The following is an 18235-nucleotide window of genomic DNA, read 5'->3' as shown; positions in this document are numbered from 1 at the left end:
TAAAGTTTTTGATTCTTTAAGTTTGCTATTCAGGTGTGATGTTGTTTAACTGCAATTACTATCCTATTGATGGTAAGAGTAAGTTGCAGTATTTGTATTTTGGATAAAAGTTTTTTTTTTCAGCAACATCTCACCTGACACTCAACTTAACCTAATCAAACCTCAAAGTGGTTGTACCATATTACCTAGGTGGTCAAATCATTTCAATATTAGAAACCCTTAAATTATTGTACATTTTTGTATTTCTTCTTTATATATTATATACATATGTGCATATGTTAGTTTATAAATCATACAAAGTATGGTATATAAAAAAATATATTCATGCTAAATATACAGAAACTATTAGTTAAATAATAAGAATGGTATCATAAGGTTTATGTAATGTGACATGTAAACTTGCATATACTGGCATTAGACTTTTTGAGTACATTTTGTTCTTACATCATCTGTTAGAGCAATATTTGTTTCTAATTAGACAACGATGTTTTACTTAAAAAGTATATTCCAGTATATAATATAATGTAAGTATGATATAGTCTTGTCCAATAATATGTCTTAAAACCTACTTATTTTGTTTATTACTTTTAGCTTATATTTCAGTTATCATTTATCAATAATTACAGTAGAACTTATTACTATGCCTTAATATTTAAAATATTTACATTTTTGTTCAGAATATCATATTATAAAACATTCTCATTTTTCAATTTCAAAATCTTAACTGTTAGGCATTTTAAATCTATGATTTGAATAAATAATCAGGTGAATGCTTTATTACTAAAATAGCTCATTTATAGCAGTCCATTGCATTTTAAATTCTCAAGATATCAAAAATCTATTTAACTTGATGTTGATTAATTCTTCAGTTTAGAAAAAATTGATTGACTTCTTTCATTTCAGATCAGGAAAGTAAAAATCATTGCAAACAATGATTTTTTCTGTAATTTGTTTTATGCAGTAATAATAAAAATCAACAAGGGCTCATTAATTGCATAAGAAGTACTTATATTATATTGTCTAGGATACTCTTCAAATTTTTGGGGAGCCTGATTGGTATCTGATTATCTCTCACATGTTTCGGATGCTCGCACATCAGATACTTTTCTTGTATCTATGCTCACATCTAGCTAGCATTTAGCTTAATTTTGATTAAAAATTAATTCACCATCTGAATAATTTCTCACTCTTATCATGTTGTTCTAACGGTTCCTACCCTGTTATTACAACTTTTCCTTTTAGATAAAGAAAAATAAGTATTTTCACAAATAATGTTATTTGTAAGTTCTTGTAATTTGTTTTAAATTGTCAGCATCATGTTTATTTATCTATGATCATGCATATTTATCTCTGGCCAGCATCCTAGATTTAGACTTGATCGTACATATGTTTTTTATGTTGGTACGACTTTGAACCAGATACCCGTTGAAAGTAACAAACAAAAACGAATCGCACAAGAAAATCTTTCTCAAATCGGAGAATATATTCGTAAACGCAAAAGTATTCAGTTTTAAATATAATAGTTTTGATATTGGAATTCCAGTATCACACTATATCAAACTAACGAGCCGAATTCGGTAAGTTCATCATATAATACTAAACATTTCATATAAACTATACACTCATTTATCCGAGTATGTGAATAACCCGACGTATATTATTACAATTGCAAAACAATTTTGGTTTAATAACATTCTCCTCATGATTTCAGTTGCTAGTTTCAAATAACAATAATAATAATAATAATAATTTAGTTTTCGTTTTAACCGCTAGGTGATTGTCAAAAATTGTAAGTGCTGTTGACCCATTGCAGTCGGCCAGCGGTCTGGAAACTGACCGCAGTGTTTCATAACAGACGTTTAAATATAAACAATGGGTGGCACGTATTCTTCAATGGATCCGATGAAGATTGATGTACCATACATCGATAATTGGTTTGAACTGGACCCATATCTTAAACCCTACGAGAGAGAAATTCGAAGAAGGTATGACCTTCTCAAGGTCGCATTTGTTTTTATTTTTTTTTATAAGGTCATGCACAACAAATGTCAATATAACATTTGTCATCGAAAATTCAATTGCAGTTTAATGCAATCGTATTTTCAAATATCTGTTTCTGAACCAATATTTTCATAAAATTTTATTGGTATAGTACGAAATGTTGTTATTATCATTGAAATGTTTTTGACTTTATTTGGTATCAAGATATTAGAGAAACTTGCTTTGGTCGATCTCAATATAAGTATAAATTATATATTTATATATATATATATATATATATATCAATAATTAATAGTTAATTAACTATTAAATGACTTAAGTCATTTATATTTATAAAATCAGTCGTACCTTTACTTTGTACATGGATTACAAATGGCCAGCATATTGCAAAACAGTATCAATACTATATTATTTATCTAGTCTTTTAAAGTTTTGAGTTAATTACTTTTGAAATATGCATCTGTTTTGAACATAAATCTGTAATATATTAGATTGTGTATAAATTATAATTGAAACGTTCTTTATTATCATTACATATCTCATTATATATATTGTAAACATTTATTATATATGTGTATATATATATATATATATATATACACACGCATAGAGTTTTATTATTGAGTAGAACATCAATAAATTTTCTTTCGTGTTAATACATATGTCATAATTTTAATCGAGATTATATATTAACATAAACGAAATGAACAATTTTTTTAGTTTATCAAAAATCTCATTAACTCCAGACACTCATTTATTTATTATTTATATACTACATGCTTTTACAGATTATCTAAAACGACATACATTTTATTGTAGATCAACTAGAAATAAAATACTAGAGTCGTTTGCATATGAGAGATTAAATTTTTATAAAAATTTCATTGAATGCTGCTATTTCTTCAAAAATGTTTTTTTCTTTATCATGACATTATTTACAATTTGATTAAAGATTGTATCATGTATTATTTATATATTTTTATATTTAGATATGGTTGTTTAAAAGATAGCCTTGAGAACATTCAGTTTTTTGATCTTGGCATACAAGGATTTTTACACGGATATAACTTTTATGGAATTCATATCCATCATGATAAATCGGTAACATGTCGAGAGTGGGCTCCAGGTGCAGCTCAGTTATATCTAACTGGCGACTTCAGTGAGTTAATGATAATCAATCCTGTGAATAACTATTTTTAATACTATACAGCTCTGAAATAAATAGTTGACACAATCAGTTTTTAAACTAAGCAAGCATGTTTTTATAATAATTATATGTATCAAAAATCGAAATTGTAGTAGCCTTAAAGCATAATTTAACAATTACCCAAGTAGATTTCCAAATTAGACAAATATTGTATAATTTTCATAATATAATAATAATAATATAATAATAATAAAATATTTACAAATTGCAAAATAGTTATAAATCCTTTTTTAAATTATCATTATTTTTTGTTATATTATGATCATTTTAGTTTTGTTAAATCATTTGTAAAATGATGCTGCTTTGAATATTTTTGCTTTAAATATATAAAAAATTATAAGGAGTTAACATTAAATTTGAGTGGGAATGAAAAACTCAAATATTTTTGAGCATTTTATTCATAGCCAGACAATTTTAAAATATTATTGATTGAATTAACATTTTTTTAGACAATTGGAATAGGAGTAGCCATCCATATAAAAAATTAGATTATGGCAAATGGGAAATATGGATTCCGCCAAATCATGATGGAACATGCGCTATCAAGCATCTATCAGAAATTAAAATAGTAGTAAAAACCAAGGATGGAGATTTACTTGATAGAATTTCACCTTGGGCCACTTATGTTGTGGAGCCTTCAAAAGATGATCCAGACAAAACTTATAAACATAAAGTTTGGCATCCTCCGGCTCATGAGGTTATACCCTTTGTTTACATTCTGAATAAGTATTTAAAAGTTATATATTTTCTTATAACTTAATACTTATGGAATTATAAAATAATTTTTTTAAGATTTAAATGATTTAAAATTGAAAGTGCTTATTTTAATATTTACACATTTTCAATGTTTTCTAATTGTTTTGGCTTACTTTTGATATAAAGCATGTATTAGCAGGTGCATGTGTGTAAGCTACATGCACAAATTCAATACAGATATTCCAAATTTATACTTATTTATATTGAGTGGAATTATTAGAATATGAGCACACTACACTCAGTTTTTTGCACAAACTTCATTTCGTAAAGTTAAATTACAGACGAAATTGAGTTCTTAATAAGTCTCATCATCAAAGTAAATTTTTAAAGCTAAAGTATATATTTTAACACATTATAAAATATTAATTTTGAATTTTGTGTAATTATGGATAAACTACCAACTTTCTGTTACAAAGGTTGACAATATACTGTAACTTTCTGTTACGAAGGTTGACAATATATTGAATATGTAAAATTTGTGTGGGAATATTTAAAAACAAGATTACAAGTACCTAGAGCTAAAGGGATAAGGATAGATATTTTTATAACGTAAACAAACAGAGCGAGCACTTTGCACAGTAATATCAACAAACATGAAAAGAAATAAATTAAATGAAGAAATTAAAATAAGTGACTGAAAATAACAGTAATAAACTTTATAAATTTTCAATAAGATTGAGTCATGTTTTACACAATTATATGAACTTTACTTTTGCAGCTCTTATATATATATATATATATATATATATATATATATATATATATATATATATATATATATATATATATGATCCCTTGATAGTTTTTAAGATGTTGAAACATATTTGAAAAATTTTATTTTGATGAATGGCTGTTAAATTTTTTTTTTCATATATATGCATTCATTTAAACATTTACAGAAGTATCTATTTACTCAAAAGAGGCCAAATAAACCAAGAGGTCTTAAAATTTATGAGTGTCATGTTGGTATAGCAACAAATGAAGAGAGAGTCGGTACATATAAGGAGTTTGCTGACAATATCATACCCAGAATTGCAGCTCAAGGTAATTGAAAATTTGTAGCTTATTTGTATTATCTTTCACTTTAATATGCACATTATTCTTAAATAAAATCTAGGCTACAATGCAATTCAACTAATGGCTATAATGGAGCATGCGTATTATGCTAGCTTTGGGTATCAAGTAACTAATTTTTATGCTGCATCTAGGTAATTAAAATAAGTTTGAGATATAGAAATTCTTTCAATAAATGGGACAATTTTCAGTCGGTATGGAACTCCTGATGATTAAAATATTTAATAGACACAGCTCATAAATATGACTTATTTGTTTTGCTGGATGTTGTGCACTCACATGCGAGTAAAAATGTTCTGGATGGCCTCAATCAGTTCGATGGTACTGATAGTTGTTTTTTCCATGCTGGACCTAGAGGAGTACATTCCTTATGGGATAGCAGATTGTTCAACTATTCTGAGTGTGTATATATTCTTGCTTTTGAAATTATTTTTTAATAAAATATTTAATATTTAGTTTTAATATTCATATTTTTTCTAAAGGCATGAAGTGTTACGTTTCTTACTTTCGAATCTGCATTGGTATCACGAAGAATATTTATTTGATGGATTCAGGTAAGTTACTAAATTTTTTCATGGAGAGTTATTAGAATTGCAACGCTTTTTTTTACCCATTTTAGCATATTATAGAGAGGTGTATATAGTAAATTTTCTCAAAATAATTGTACTGTTGGGTGACCAAAAATGTCTATGAGAATTATTTTATTTTTTTAGAATTTATTTAAAATTATGTTTTAACTTTTTACCATGATTTTTATATTATAAAATATGTATTTATAATCTACTTATAAACTACTTTGAATTAATTTACATATTAAATAAGCCTGTTATAAATTTTCTAATAAAGAAAATTAGGTTTTGCATGATCTACAAAAATCCTAGTTTTTTAAATGTAATTTAATCTCTTCAATACTAATATGTTTGTTAGATAAAATTTGTTTTATATCTTTTAGAACTTCAATTTTTTTCAGATTTGATGGTGTTACATCTATGGTATATCATTCGCATGGGATCGGAGAAGGGTTTAGTGGAAATTATGATGAATATTTTGGGTTGAATGTTGACACTGATGCTTTGGTATATCTCATGCTTGCCAATTATATGTTACACGATCTATTTCCAAGTATTGTAACTATTGCAGAGGTAAAGTCGATATAAATTTATTGAACAATAGAAATAGCAAACTAAAGCATTTGCATATGCTCATTTGAAGTTTGTTGTAAATTATAATTGTAAAAAAATATTCTAAATTTTATGCTGCTATATTAAACTGGATATGTGGCATTTTAAATATGGTAATGTATTTCGCAGTGCTTGTTTTAATTTATTGGCATGAGTTAGGTGTAGTGTGTTTTGGTGAAAGGTGTTACACTGTATTCAATATCTCAGAGAAATCAGCAAGGATTAGCAAATTTTTAATTAATGTCAACCGAGTACATTTTATTAATAATTTCATCTGGTGTGCCGACACTATTTTGGTTTTAGAAGTGTTATTTGTTTTTATTATGTTTTAGTTGGAAAAAACAACTATCAGTACCATCAAACTGAATTGAGACCATCCAGAATCATGATTATATAACTTCATTAAGAAATATTTAATGTTAATTAATTTTAATCTTTGAAATACCTTACCCGTATTTTATTTAGTAATATAATTATGAAATTTAGTTACTGTTTCAAAGCTTTTTTAAATTATTTTTTGTTCTATCTGTCTGTGTTGTTAATTTTAAATCATACGAGTTGTAGGTTTATAAACTTATTCAGTCTTATAGAACATTCTCAAGAAAAGTAGTAAAATAAGAGAAAAACCTTATCTACAACAATTTAATAGCTATTAAATGTATTATTTTGTCTGGTTACCTTGTAGTTAAGTAATTTAAGATGATATGAAAATAATATTTGTTCTTAGGATGTATCAGGAATGCCTGGTTTGTGCAGACCAATTGCTGAAGGAGGAATAGGATTTGACTACCGTTTAGGAATGGCTATTCCAGATAAATGGATTGAAATATTAAAAAAATGTAGAGATGAAGATTGGAATATGGGAAATATCGTACATACCCTTACAAACCGTAGATGGAGGGAAAATACTGTTGCTTATGCAGAATCGCACGACCAAGTAACTAATACTTAAACTTAAGAAATTTTAATTTAAATAAAAATTATAATATTGTATAAAAAAATATACAAATATATTTATAAATATATATATATATATATACATATATATATAATTTGTTTTGATGAGAACTAAGCATAAGTAGAGTTTTACCTTTAGAAAAGTTGTAAAAACTTTCCGGCGTGTGTAAATAATCATCATTCGAATGGTTTTTAAATTTTTTAAATCGAATTAATTGCGTAATGTGGACAAAAATGTTTGCAGTTTTCTGCAGATTCTAAAGAAATAGTTTGGCCGATTCTCTCGCAAAACAAACCAACTTGAGTCTCATTGAATGACTTTTAGATTTTTAAATCAGTTCTTAGAAAAGTCGACGAAATTCAAATTTTGACTCACAACTTAATTTTGGTTTTACACAATTCAGCATGACTTGAAATGTCGAGAAAACTAATAGAATTAGCAAATCAGATTTTTTTTTTGCAAAAATATAAACTTTTCTTTAGGGAAGTTAAAAATATCTTACAATTAGATATATCAAATAATAGGCGACTAAATGCCATTGGTTACAAAATAAAGAGTACAAGCTATCTAGAGTGATGCTTTGCCATCCCATCATCTAGTTTTATTCATTTTAAATAATTATTGATATTCAGTAAATTTAATTATTTAACTATAATTATTATGGTTTCTATTATGCTTTATTATATAACAAAGCAATACAATCTAGTGCATCATATAATAAGGATATATACATAATTATCCTTTTCAGCAAATTAACATTAATTCACATATGTCTTTTTTTAAGGCTTTAGTTGGAGATAAGACAATAGCGTTTTGGCTTATGGATAAAGAGATGTATACTCATATGTCGACTCTATCAGAAAATTCTATAATAATCGATAGAGGCATTGCACTGCATAAAATGATAAGATTAATAACTAATTCACTGGGTGGTGAAGCATACCTTAATTTCATGGGTAAGCAACTTTTTTACATATAAAATTAAAGAATTATATATTTTAAGTCTGCTTAAAAATAATTTTATATTGTTGCCTTTTAAATTGAATTAAGGTAATGAATTTGGGCATCCTGAGTGGTTGGACTTTCCACGTAAGGGAAATAATAGTTCCTATCATTATGCACGAAGGCAGTGGCATCTAGTTGATGATAATTTATTGAAATATAAATTTTTGAATAAGTTCGATCAAGATATGAACTTTCTGGAAGCAAAATATGGATGGTTAGAGTGCGAGCCTGTGAGAAACATTTTTATTTTATAAAATTGTAGATTTAATAACAGGTTAAGGCAGTGATACCCAATCTTTTTCGCACCGTGCCCCCCGCTCTAATAAAAAAAAATCTTGTTGCTTCCTTAATTTTTTCAATAATATCATTTCTTGAATACACACTGCTTAAAAAATCAATATGCATAAAAAATATTTATTTTTATAGAATTCTAAATTGTTTGGTTTATTTTCGAAAACAGTATTTTGGAAACAGCTGTACGGCGCGTACAGCTCGTTGTAGCAGCTTGTTATCTTATATGTTTGAATAAAAAAATATAGATTTATTATTTTTTTACACTGATGTCATAAAAATTAACTTGTTATATTAAAACTGTGGGCGGCACCTTGAGCAATGATATCATAAAAAATATGTCTGTTTAATATAATGATTGAAACAATGCTAATTATTAAATGGATTCAAGGCTTTTGAGTATTTCAATTAAAATAAAAGAACATTAGCTATATGAGTATTAAACTATAGTTTTCCTATTTAACTCTGATACTTATAAATCAAGTTATAATATTTTGTATAATATGCATAGTCTTTATAGTTTTGATTAAAACATTCAAACTATAACTTCAAAATGTTAAAATGAATTTCTTTTATTAGCAATTAGAAATATCACTTTAGATAGTTACTTCTTGTTGGTAATTACGTCTTCCAATTGCATTTAGTAAAATTACTTAATTGTCTAAAATGTGTTTATTTACTTTTATAGGGTTACGTAAGCTGGAAACATGAGGATGACAAGATAATAGCATTTGAGCGCGGTGGTTTAGTATTTGTTTTCAACTTTCACCCACATAAGAGTTTTACTGATTATTTGGTCGGTGTTAGTGGGGATGGTGCATATAAAGTGGTTCTTAATTCAGATGAACATATATATGGAGGTTTTGCAAGAGTTAATAATGATGTCCTTCATGTAACTCTTCCTGAAGGGTTTGCAAATCGCAGAAGATCTATCAAGGTAAGTTATATATGAAACAAAAAGTGATTTTGTAAGTTTTTATTTCTATTGTGCACATACCTATGTAATACTGATCTTGTTTTCAGATTTACATTCCATCACGAACTGCAATAGTGTTTGCTTTTGTTAAAAATTTTAATTGTCAATAATCGACTTTAATTTATAATTTTTATATATTTATAATAATCTATATAGTGATAAGCTTGTGGTATGTACTTATTTATCAATGTTGATAAAGAGAAACTCCACTTGATAATTGTTCTAATGTTTCTGCTGCGTATTGAATCTCCTTTGCTGTTAGAGTGTTATTTACAGTGAGACGAATACTTGGACGTTGAACAAATTTCTCTATACTTTCTAAATATGCTGACTTGACTAGTGCTAGACCAGAGTTTTCACACTGAAATAATATAAGATACAATTTTGTGCTATCGATATGGTTTTAAAAATTTAACGACACCCATTACCACCTTATCTATAAGATCCGTTAGAAATTTATCCTGTTCCTCGACTGATAAGTCATCATCTTGCATATATAAATGTTTTACTGGTGATAACTCATCTCCTTGCACTTTCAATTTCGTTAAATGCTGCAGTGAACTAATACAAATTAATTTCAACATTTATTCATGAAATAGATAAAATTGTCATAAATGAACAACTATATAAAGCATACTTGTGGACTTGTTTACAACGGTCTTGTAAATTCTTGAACAAATGTGAATTGCCTTCAAAATAATCCAATGCTGATATAGCTGCACGAGCCAATAGCGGTGGCAAAGATGCAGAAAAACAGTAACCTGAAATGTTTACAAAATTTTACATAATACATATAAATTTTTTTAAGTTAAAATTAACAATAAGTAAGGAGTAAGACGTCTGTGGTAGACAAACTACAACATTTAATTTTTCCTTTAATGTAGTTTTTAAATAATTATAAAACAATAAAAATAAGCAAATTCAAGATAATAATTTCAACTTAAAATATTTTTCCAGAAATTATTTTAATAACAATAATTAGTTGAAATTATATTGAATTTGTTTATTTTTTATTATGTTTTATGATTATTTAAAAGTTACATTAAAGGCAAAATCACAATACTATCAGAAACATCTTTCCTTACAAATATCTTCCTTATACATAGTTTTGATATATTGCTTTATAGAATACAAGACTTAATTTTATGAAATATTTCAGTTTCACTTCATTATTTTATTTTTATAATTTTGTTTTTTCATTCTCTTTTATTTCTAATTTTTAATAAATTTAAAGTCTTTGTTTGCGTTATTTGATATTTAAAGCAAATAACTTACCCAAACCAGATAATCTTTGATGTTCCACTATAAACGATGAACCCACACAAAAACCACCAATAGATGCAACTGCCCAATCAAGACTTCCAATAATTAAATCAATGTCGTCTCTCTGAAATAAGCATTACTAGATAGAAAATACTGGCAAGTTCAAAATATGGTTTGACATTCATTTTGTATTCATAAATAGCAAGAACTATAGTCAAAAGTTATAAAAAATCATACTTTACACTAAGTAGATCCAAAAATGCAATAAAAATACAAAACTTTGTTTAATAATTTTTCAATTTAAAATGATAACATTATTAATTAAAGGGCGTTATGATAACTCACATTTACGTTGAAATACTCTGTCACTCCTCTGCCAGTTTTTCCAAGTGTACCTAGTGATACAGTTTCGTCCACAAATAATCGAGCCTTATATCTTTTTTTCAATTCAACTAACTCGGGCAAGGGGCATATATTGCCGGTGTTCATGTAAATTCCTTCAACAATTAAAAATCGTCGCCTTCGAGTAGCCTTCTTTAAATTCTATTGAGAAGATTAAGAATTTATTTAATTAATTGAATCAATTGTCCAATTAAATCCGAATCCATTTGAGATCAAAACTGGAAAAAGTGGGTGTTTATGTGAGCCGATTGTTGATCTTGCTCAAAAACGGCTACGTCGATACTTTTGAAGATTATAACTTGATACTGTCCTTAACTTGATAAGGACAAGCGTTGATTAGTTTTTCGACGATCGGTTGAGGCGTTTCGTCAGAAATAGCAGGAAAGGGTTTGACCACGCTTCGTCAAAAATACTTAATCGATTTTAAAAATTTAACAACTTTGAAAAATAACAATTGGAAATCGCGCTGAATAGATTTTGATAAGGATCTGTCGGGCTTTCTTTGTTTTTAGTTATTACACCATTTTTTTTATAAAGCTATCACATTATTGATAAACATAATAAAATACTATATACAAAAAGCGGTTTCATTATAAAAATTTATTAAAGATTAAAATAATGGGCCGCTAAAAAGTTGATAAATCTGAATTCTCATTGATTTAGTGGATTATTTACAACTAGTTAATTTTATCTTTCATAAAAACAATGAAGTGGTAGCAAGCAGGTAGCAAAATTGAATTCCACGGTTTTCAATATTTAGTTAAGAAAAATTATATGGCATATAAAAGACATAGCTATCAATGATATATTGTGTAATTATCCGTATTTTCATAATAAATTATACGGTATCTTGACATACGAGTTTAATTCGTAACAACGCTCGTATCTCGAAGCAATTTTTACTATGTAAATACATTGAAATACCATTAATTCGTCCCAGCACTGGGGTTTTTGTTAACTTTAAAAAAAATAATTTACTATGTATTTATAAATTTGATTATTGTTTTTTGCTGACCATTGAGTCCAGTTGTGTGGTTAAAGAACTCTCATGATGAAACTGTTGTAACTTTATCGGGGTGAATTTTATACATAAACTTTTAGAGCTCAGAAAACTGCTTATAAATTATTGTAAAGCTCTTAGCTGGAGTTATACCCTTTATCAATTTCTTCTGCTCAAGCACAGTTTAAATAATTTCATGCATCAATTCAAGAGATATGACCCTTTTCTTTGGACCAATGATTATAAAAGTACAACACAATATTTTTTAAATGTACGAAAAGCAAAAAATGCAAACTTAACATATATAATCCCTATTGATGCATATTCAAAGTATCCTCGATACGTTTGCGTAGGTACATTGTTACTAGACAATTATTATTAATATATAATTGAAATGACTAACTAGAAAATAATTTGATATAATAAAACAGCCAAAATATTTCCATGGTAAGAAAATCATTGTTACAAATGACGAAAATTTTTATAACTTTATTCTATCATTACTAACATTTTTCGAGAAAACTCTTATTCGCCTAAAGCTGTATGACCAAGCTAAGAATTGTTCGTATGTCAGGTTACTCGTAAGTCAGGGTACCACTAGGGGGTGATCTATAGACATGGGTGGATCGACATTCCAAAGTTAGTTGGGTTCGGTCATACATTTGGACGCGATTGGGGCACTCTAAATGGGTCAAAAGGGAATTTTTAAAAATTCAACTATTATCTTTGGGTCAATTCACCATCGGAATGCATTTTAGAAGTATGGTTTCTTCAGAAAAGTATCTTATTTTGACCCCTAGTATCCGAAAATCATATGTGTCGTAAGTGACTTTTAAATCAACCCACCTTGATATATATATATATATATATATATATAATATAATATGCAATGTTAATATAAAATGTGATATTCTATAGTGCGTTTTTACATTATTGATGATTAGAATATGTTTAAATGTAAGGTTATATATATGTAAAAATAAGAAAATAATTTTTTTTTTTAATTTAAATATAAAGTAAATAACCTTTAAATCATTTTTTTCTTGTTGTATGAATTTCTCTTCCAAATCTTTCATGTCATTGTGTTTGAAGTAAATAACTGTACTCCTCGATGCATCCAATCCCTTTTGTGCTGCAAAGCTAACTTTTTCGTCACTAAAAAATTTAAGTCATTTTCGCCAATGTAATTTAACTACATTATAACTTATAAAAATATATATTGCATTTACATGAATATTAAATCTCCGCGTTTTGAATAGGCCGGTATTGCACTGGCAATAGTTGAGAAACCATATGAATAAACAACAGCTTCTTCCATGTTCATGTATTTAGCCAGTCTTTCCTCCAGCTCTAAATGTACATCTACGGTATTATTATTATTAAAAAATATTGAAAGAGTTCAAACAAATTTACAATTCAAGTATCTTACCTACAGTACCATAAAAACCACGAGGTCCACAAGAACCTACACCATACTTATACAAGCTATCAATAGCATCCTTATTAATAGACTGATTATCTAGTAAACTAAGATAATCATGGGTAGCAAAATTAAGGCATTTTTTACCCTTTAAGAAATTATTTTATATTGTAATTTAGAACAAATGAGCACTTGCAAAACATGTTATTTATGCTGTAAACATATTTTTCATAATACATGTATGACTTTACCTCAACTGTTATATTATGTCCAACACGCCCAGTAACAATTTTTGGAAATAAGCATTTATTATCTAAATTCACATCACTTACAAGTTCTTCAGGTTGCCACGAATCAATACATTTTTGAACATCCTACGATTTCATAATATCTTAGATTTCATTAAATAAGTCATTATTGAAACAATTAGAACATACCAATGGACAAACTGTATTCGTTTTATGCTTGTTATAGAATATGAACCACAACAAAAGGAGCAAGAAACCAAATTGAAGATAAAAAGTATACAAGGGAGCCTGCAATTTAAATGCATAGTTATATTTTAAATTTATTTCATCTCTAATATAGCACTAAAAATTCAATTTACTTCTAAAGCTTTTATTATGATGTCTAACAACATTTTGGAAATTATAGCATTAGTTATAATTAAGATCAATTAAAAACGTCCATAAAGTGAGATTATTTTGTAGGGCGAGGCTTGTCGCAACGGGTGTGTCACTGTATAACTAATTTTTCGGTGTGAATTATTAAAGCTCTATAACATATTGAAATAAATCTAATTTATATTGCAATTTTCATATTTTGACATATAGATTTTTAACCTATCATTAAAGTAGTTCTAAAGAACTGGTGAACAGTGATAAACGATAAATTAACGACTGTTTTTTTCAACCGTTTATTTCTCGTTAAATTAACCGTATAAGAAACAAAAGAACTAGTTGAATTTATGTATATTTGTCTATGAATTTAATAATCAAGTGGTTGGTTCAACGAAATTATTTCATTGTCGGTGTGAAGTGTTAAATCACTATAATATAAAATTAAATCTTAAATCCATTATGTTTTAATGCTTCCACACCTACGAACGAACACAAACGAACATGACGAACAAGAAAATACAAAAAAAAACGAACACGAACACGAACAAAGGCAAATCATTCCAAGCAAACGCCTCGAAGCAGTGAGGGCTTGAATCTTTTTGTTCGAGGATGTACCGTGAAACTAATTATTTAAAGTAACGGGAAAGAGAAAAATTATTTAAAGACATCAAATTTACAAAATTTGTCAATAACAGCAATATCTTATAATAAATACGACATAAACTAATGCAGGACTGCACATTTTAACATAAAAAAGAAAAATGTTTGTCTACATTCGTGGTAGCGTCCACACGGCACATACAAGTTCAAACATGTACAGTAAACCCTCGCTTTACGCGGCAAGTGCGTACCGTGCAGTATAGGAACCGTGCTATAAGAAACTCGTATTTAACATACAATTCAGGCTAATTCGTAGTGCGTTCTATGGAACCTTACATAGTGCAGTATGGGAACCGTGCTATTAGAGACTCAGAGTTGGTACAAATCGCACCATTTTTATCGCGTTGTATTGAGACCAAGAAATACAACTTGAAGTAGGAGACGGACGAAATGACATGTAGGACATTGACACCTTATTCAAAAATTGGCGCGACGCAGTAGTCAGCTCAAACGTGTTCTTAGGCGGCTATTATACAATCAGGCATGTCTAAAAGATAAAAGTCGATAACAAAATTTACATCAATACCCTTTTGCACAACGAACTTATGGGCTGTTGACCAAATACTGTGTAATAAGAAGTCCGTGTAGTCGGAGGGATGTTGGATTTTTAGCTCCGTGTAGTATGGGAACCGTGTACCCAGAGTGCCGTGTAAAGCGAGGGCCTACTGTACCGACAAGTTGCGGAACATTGCTCGCTATGTTTGTTTGTGCTCCTTCGTGTTCGTTGTGGCGCCCACATATGCTGTTGCCGTTCGTTCTGGTAGGTACATTCTTGCTTGTTCATGTTCGTTCGTGTTCGTTCGTTAGGTGTGGGCGCACCTATAGAAAGATTGTACTGATGTGTTAATTCAAAGTTGGATGATAAAATTTCGGCCTTTTGTTCGGGTGTTGTTGCAAAGTTATTGGAATTTGTATGTAAATATGGTATGGGAGTAGAAGTTTGGGTCAGTTTTTTTTGCAGTGTACCAATTTTATTTGGATAATAGTTAATATTTGTTAGTTTATCAGCTCATATTTTATTACGATAAACCCTAATGTTCTCAGCAATTATTCTAGCAAGTCTGTTTATATGTTGTTTGAGGAACGTGGCGCCTGATTTTTGCCATAACTTTTTAATTTGATTTTTCATTTTAATTTTGGATATAATTTCCAAAGGTGAAGGAAAAAAAATTTTTGGGAAAAAAAATTTTTTAGGAAAAAAAATTTTAGGGAAAAAAATTATGGGGAAAAAATTTTTGCGAAAAACAATTTGGGGAAAAAATTTTGTGGAAAAAAAAAACCAAAAACTTTTTGACCAAAATTTTTTTTTACAAAATATTTTTTTATCAAATTTTTCTGTAAAATTTTTTTGACCAAAATTTTGGGGTAAAAAAAATTTGAAAAAAAAATTTTTTCTCCAAAATTTTATTTTCAAAAATTTTTTTTTCCAGTTTTTTTTCAAAAATTTTTTTTTCCAAAATTTTCTTCAAAAATTTTTTTTACACAAAATTTTTTTCCCAAATTTTTTTTCTCTCCAAAATTTTTTTTTCAAAAATTTTTTTCCTAAAATTTTTATTCCCAATTTTTTTTTTCAAATTTTTTTTCCCCAAATTTTTTTCAAAAAATTTTTTTTCCACAAAATGTTTTTCCCTCAATTTTTTTTCGCTAAAATTTTTGAGTTTTGGCATGTTTTGAAATAATCTCCTTTCACCACTTATAAAAGGTAATCTATATTGTTGTACATGGAAATACAAGTTTTTAAATTTAATTGAATTAATAATATATATTGTATAGATTTATTATATATAGAATATATAGACTTGTTTAAACTGCACCTTATTGCTGAAAGTTTACTACATATGCGACAGATGTCGCGTCCTCCATTCCATCCATTCATTCATATGCATTTTTCAATAACACATTCTCTTAAATATATAGAATGCACAAAGGCAAATTTGCAGGTATTAAAACTACGGTCACCAAATTTGTTTTCCAAAAAACTTTTTTTTTCCAATAATTTTTCTTCCAAATTTTTTCCAAAATTTTTTTGACCAAAATTTTTTTGACCAAAATTTTTTTGGCCAAAATTTTTTTCCCGAAATTTTCTTGACCAAAAATATTTTTGTCTAAAAATTTTTTTGACCAAAAATTTTTTTCGAAAATTTGTTTTGACCAAAATTCTTTTTCCCAAAATTTTTTGGACCAAAATTTTTTTTCACAAAATTTTTTTGACCAAATTTTTTTTCCAAAATTTTTTTGACCAAAATTTTTTTTCCGAAATTTTTTTCCCGAAATTTTTTTCACTAAAAATATTTTTGTCTAAAAATTTTTTTGACCAAAAATATTTTTCGAAAATTTGTTTTGACCAAAATTATTTTTCCCAAAATTTTTTGGACCAAAATTTTTTTTCACAAAATTGTTTTGACCAAATTTTGTTTCAAAAAATTTTTTTCCAAAATTTTTTTGACCAAAATTTTGTGATCAAATTTTTTTTGACCAAAATTTTTCAACCAAAATTTTTTTGACCAAAATTTTTTGGACTAAAATTTTTTTTTTCAAAATTTGTGACCAAAATTTTTTTGACTAAAAATTTTTTTGACCAAAATTTTTTAACCAAAATTTTTTGGACCAAAATTTCTTTGACCAAATTTTTTTTTCCAAAATTTTTTGGACCAAAATTTTTTTGACCAAAATTTTTTTGACCAAAAGTTTTTTTGACCAAAAATTATTTGCACTGTATTCAATTATTTATTTCAAATGGTGATACAATAATAATATTAATTAATATATAATTGTTACATTTTGATTAAAGAAACGTATGCCTAAATTTTACTGTGAACACGGTGACACCGGTGAAATACCACCATACCACCATACCACGAGATGACGCCAAACATAAATGCATTCGGCATTTATGCATACAGCACACGTTTCGAAATACTGCAAGGTCGATTATGAAATAACGACCTAGCAGCTGTTTTATTGCACTTGGTACAATGTACTGAGTGTCAACTCAACTTTTTGTTGAAATTAGCAATCATTTGCTTCTGCCAGGAGCAGAATGTGATTGGTTTGTCTCATCTGGATTTTTTTTTGGATCCGACTTTGGTCGACTAGCGATTGCGACAGAATTCAAAGTCGTCGTCGTTCTCAGATTTTGATTGATTTTTGACATAAAATTTTGAAGGAAAAATGTTAATTTATTTGAAAATTTAAATACAAGTTTTTACTAAATTTTATGTTATTTGATGATGATAAATTATATATTTTTTACAATTCATAACGCACGCTGTGCAGTACTGCCTCTACAATTAATAATTAAATTCCTTTTATTGCTTCTCGCGTACGGGATACTCTTGTGGGAGTACCCTCATCGCAACCCCGGCTTATTCAGCGACATTTCTGTCGCCCTTTAGGGTTTGCGGCGTAAGTAAAATCATTT

The 18235-nt window shown here is 27.8% G+C and overlaps 2 protein-coding genes across 2 annotated transcripts; one reads left to right on the top strand and one right to left on the bottom strand.

Moving 5' to 3' along the window:
- The first annotated feature begins 1487 nt into the window (after window positions 1-1487).
- Window positions 1488-9559, top strand: LOC113377159 (1,4-alpha-glucan-branching enzyme). The gene is given in 15 exon segments (XM_026617381.1): window positions 1488-1577; window positions 1774-1985; window positions 2991-3160; window positions 3658-3905; window positions 4864-5008; window positions 5082-5172; window positions 5230-5246; window positions 5249-5438; window positions 5521-5592; window positions 6009-6180; window positions 6947-7156; window positions 7962-8133; window positions 8228-8412; window positions 9162-9410; window positions 9497-9559. Coding segments are annotated over 14 exon segments (2097 nt in total). The 5' UTR covers window positions 1488-1577; window positions 1774-1872.
- On the bottom strand, window positions 9532-14373 carry LOC113377160 (serine palmitoyltransferase 1). Its single transcript, XM_026617382.1, has 11 exons — window positions 14142-14373; window positions 13972-14070; window positions 13786-13908; window positions 13544-13682; window positions 13344-13476; window positions 13140-13269; window positions 11058-11255; window positions 10725-10836; window positions 10087-10210; window positions 9881-10010; window positions 9532-9810 (listed from the first exon to the last, which is right to left on the bottom strand). The coding sequence occupies exons 1-11, from the start codon at window positions 14172-14174 to the stop codon at window positions 9634-9636; spliced, it is 1398 nt and encodes a 465-aa protein (XP_026473167.1). The 5' UTR covers window positions 14175-14373; the 3' UTR covers window positions 9532-9633.
- Between the last annotated feature and the right edge of the window lie 3862 nt (window positions 14374-18235).

The sequence above is a fragment of the Ctenocephalides felis genome, unplaced genomic scaffold (genome assembly GCF_003426905.1).
Source record: "Ctenocephalides felis isolate EL2017-DRISC unplaced genomic scaffold, ASM342690v1 CF-g0.4_SCAFFOLD_01886, whole genome shotgun sequence".
NCBI classification, from domain to species: Eukaryota; Metazoa; Arthropoda; class Insecta; order Siphonaptera; family Pulicidae; genus Ctenocephalides; species Ctenocephalides felis.
Note: the sequence above shows the minus strand (reverse complement) of the source record. Positions and strands in the feature narration are given on the sequence as shown.

Coding starts and splice junctions, on each gene's coding strand:
- LOC113377160 (XM_026617382.1), bottom strand. CDS start 14,174: ATGTTGTTAGACATCATAATAAAAGCTTTAGAA. Junction 13,683..13,785: donor GACATAATATAACAGTTGAG/GTAAAGTCATAC, acceptor AATTTCTTAAAG/GGTAAAAAATGCCTTAATTT. Junction 10,211..10,724: donor TCAAAGATTATCTGGTTTGG/GTAAGTTATTTG, acceptor TAAACATTTCAG/GTTACTGTTTTTCTGCATCT.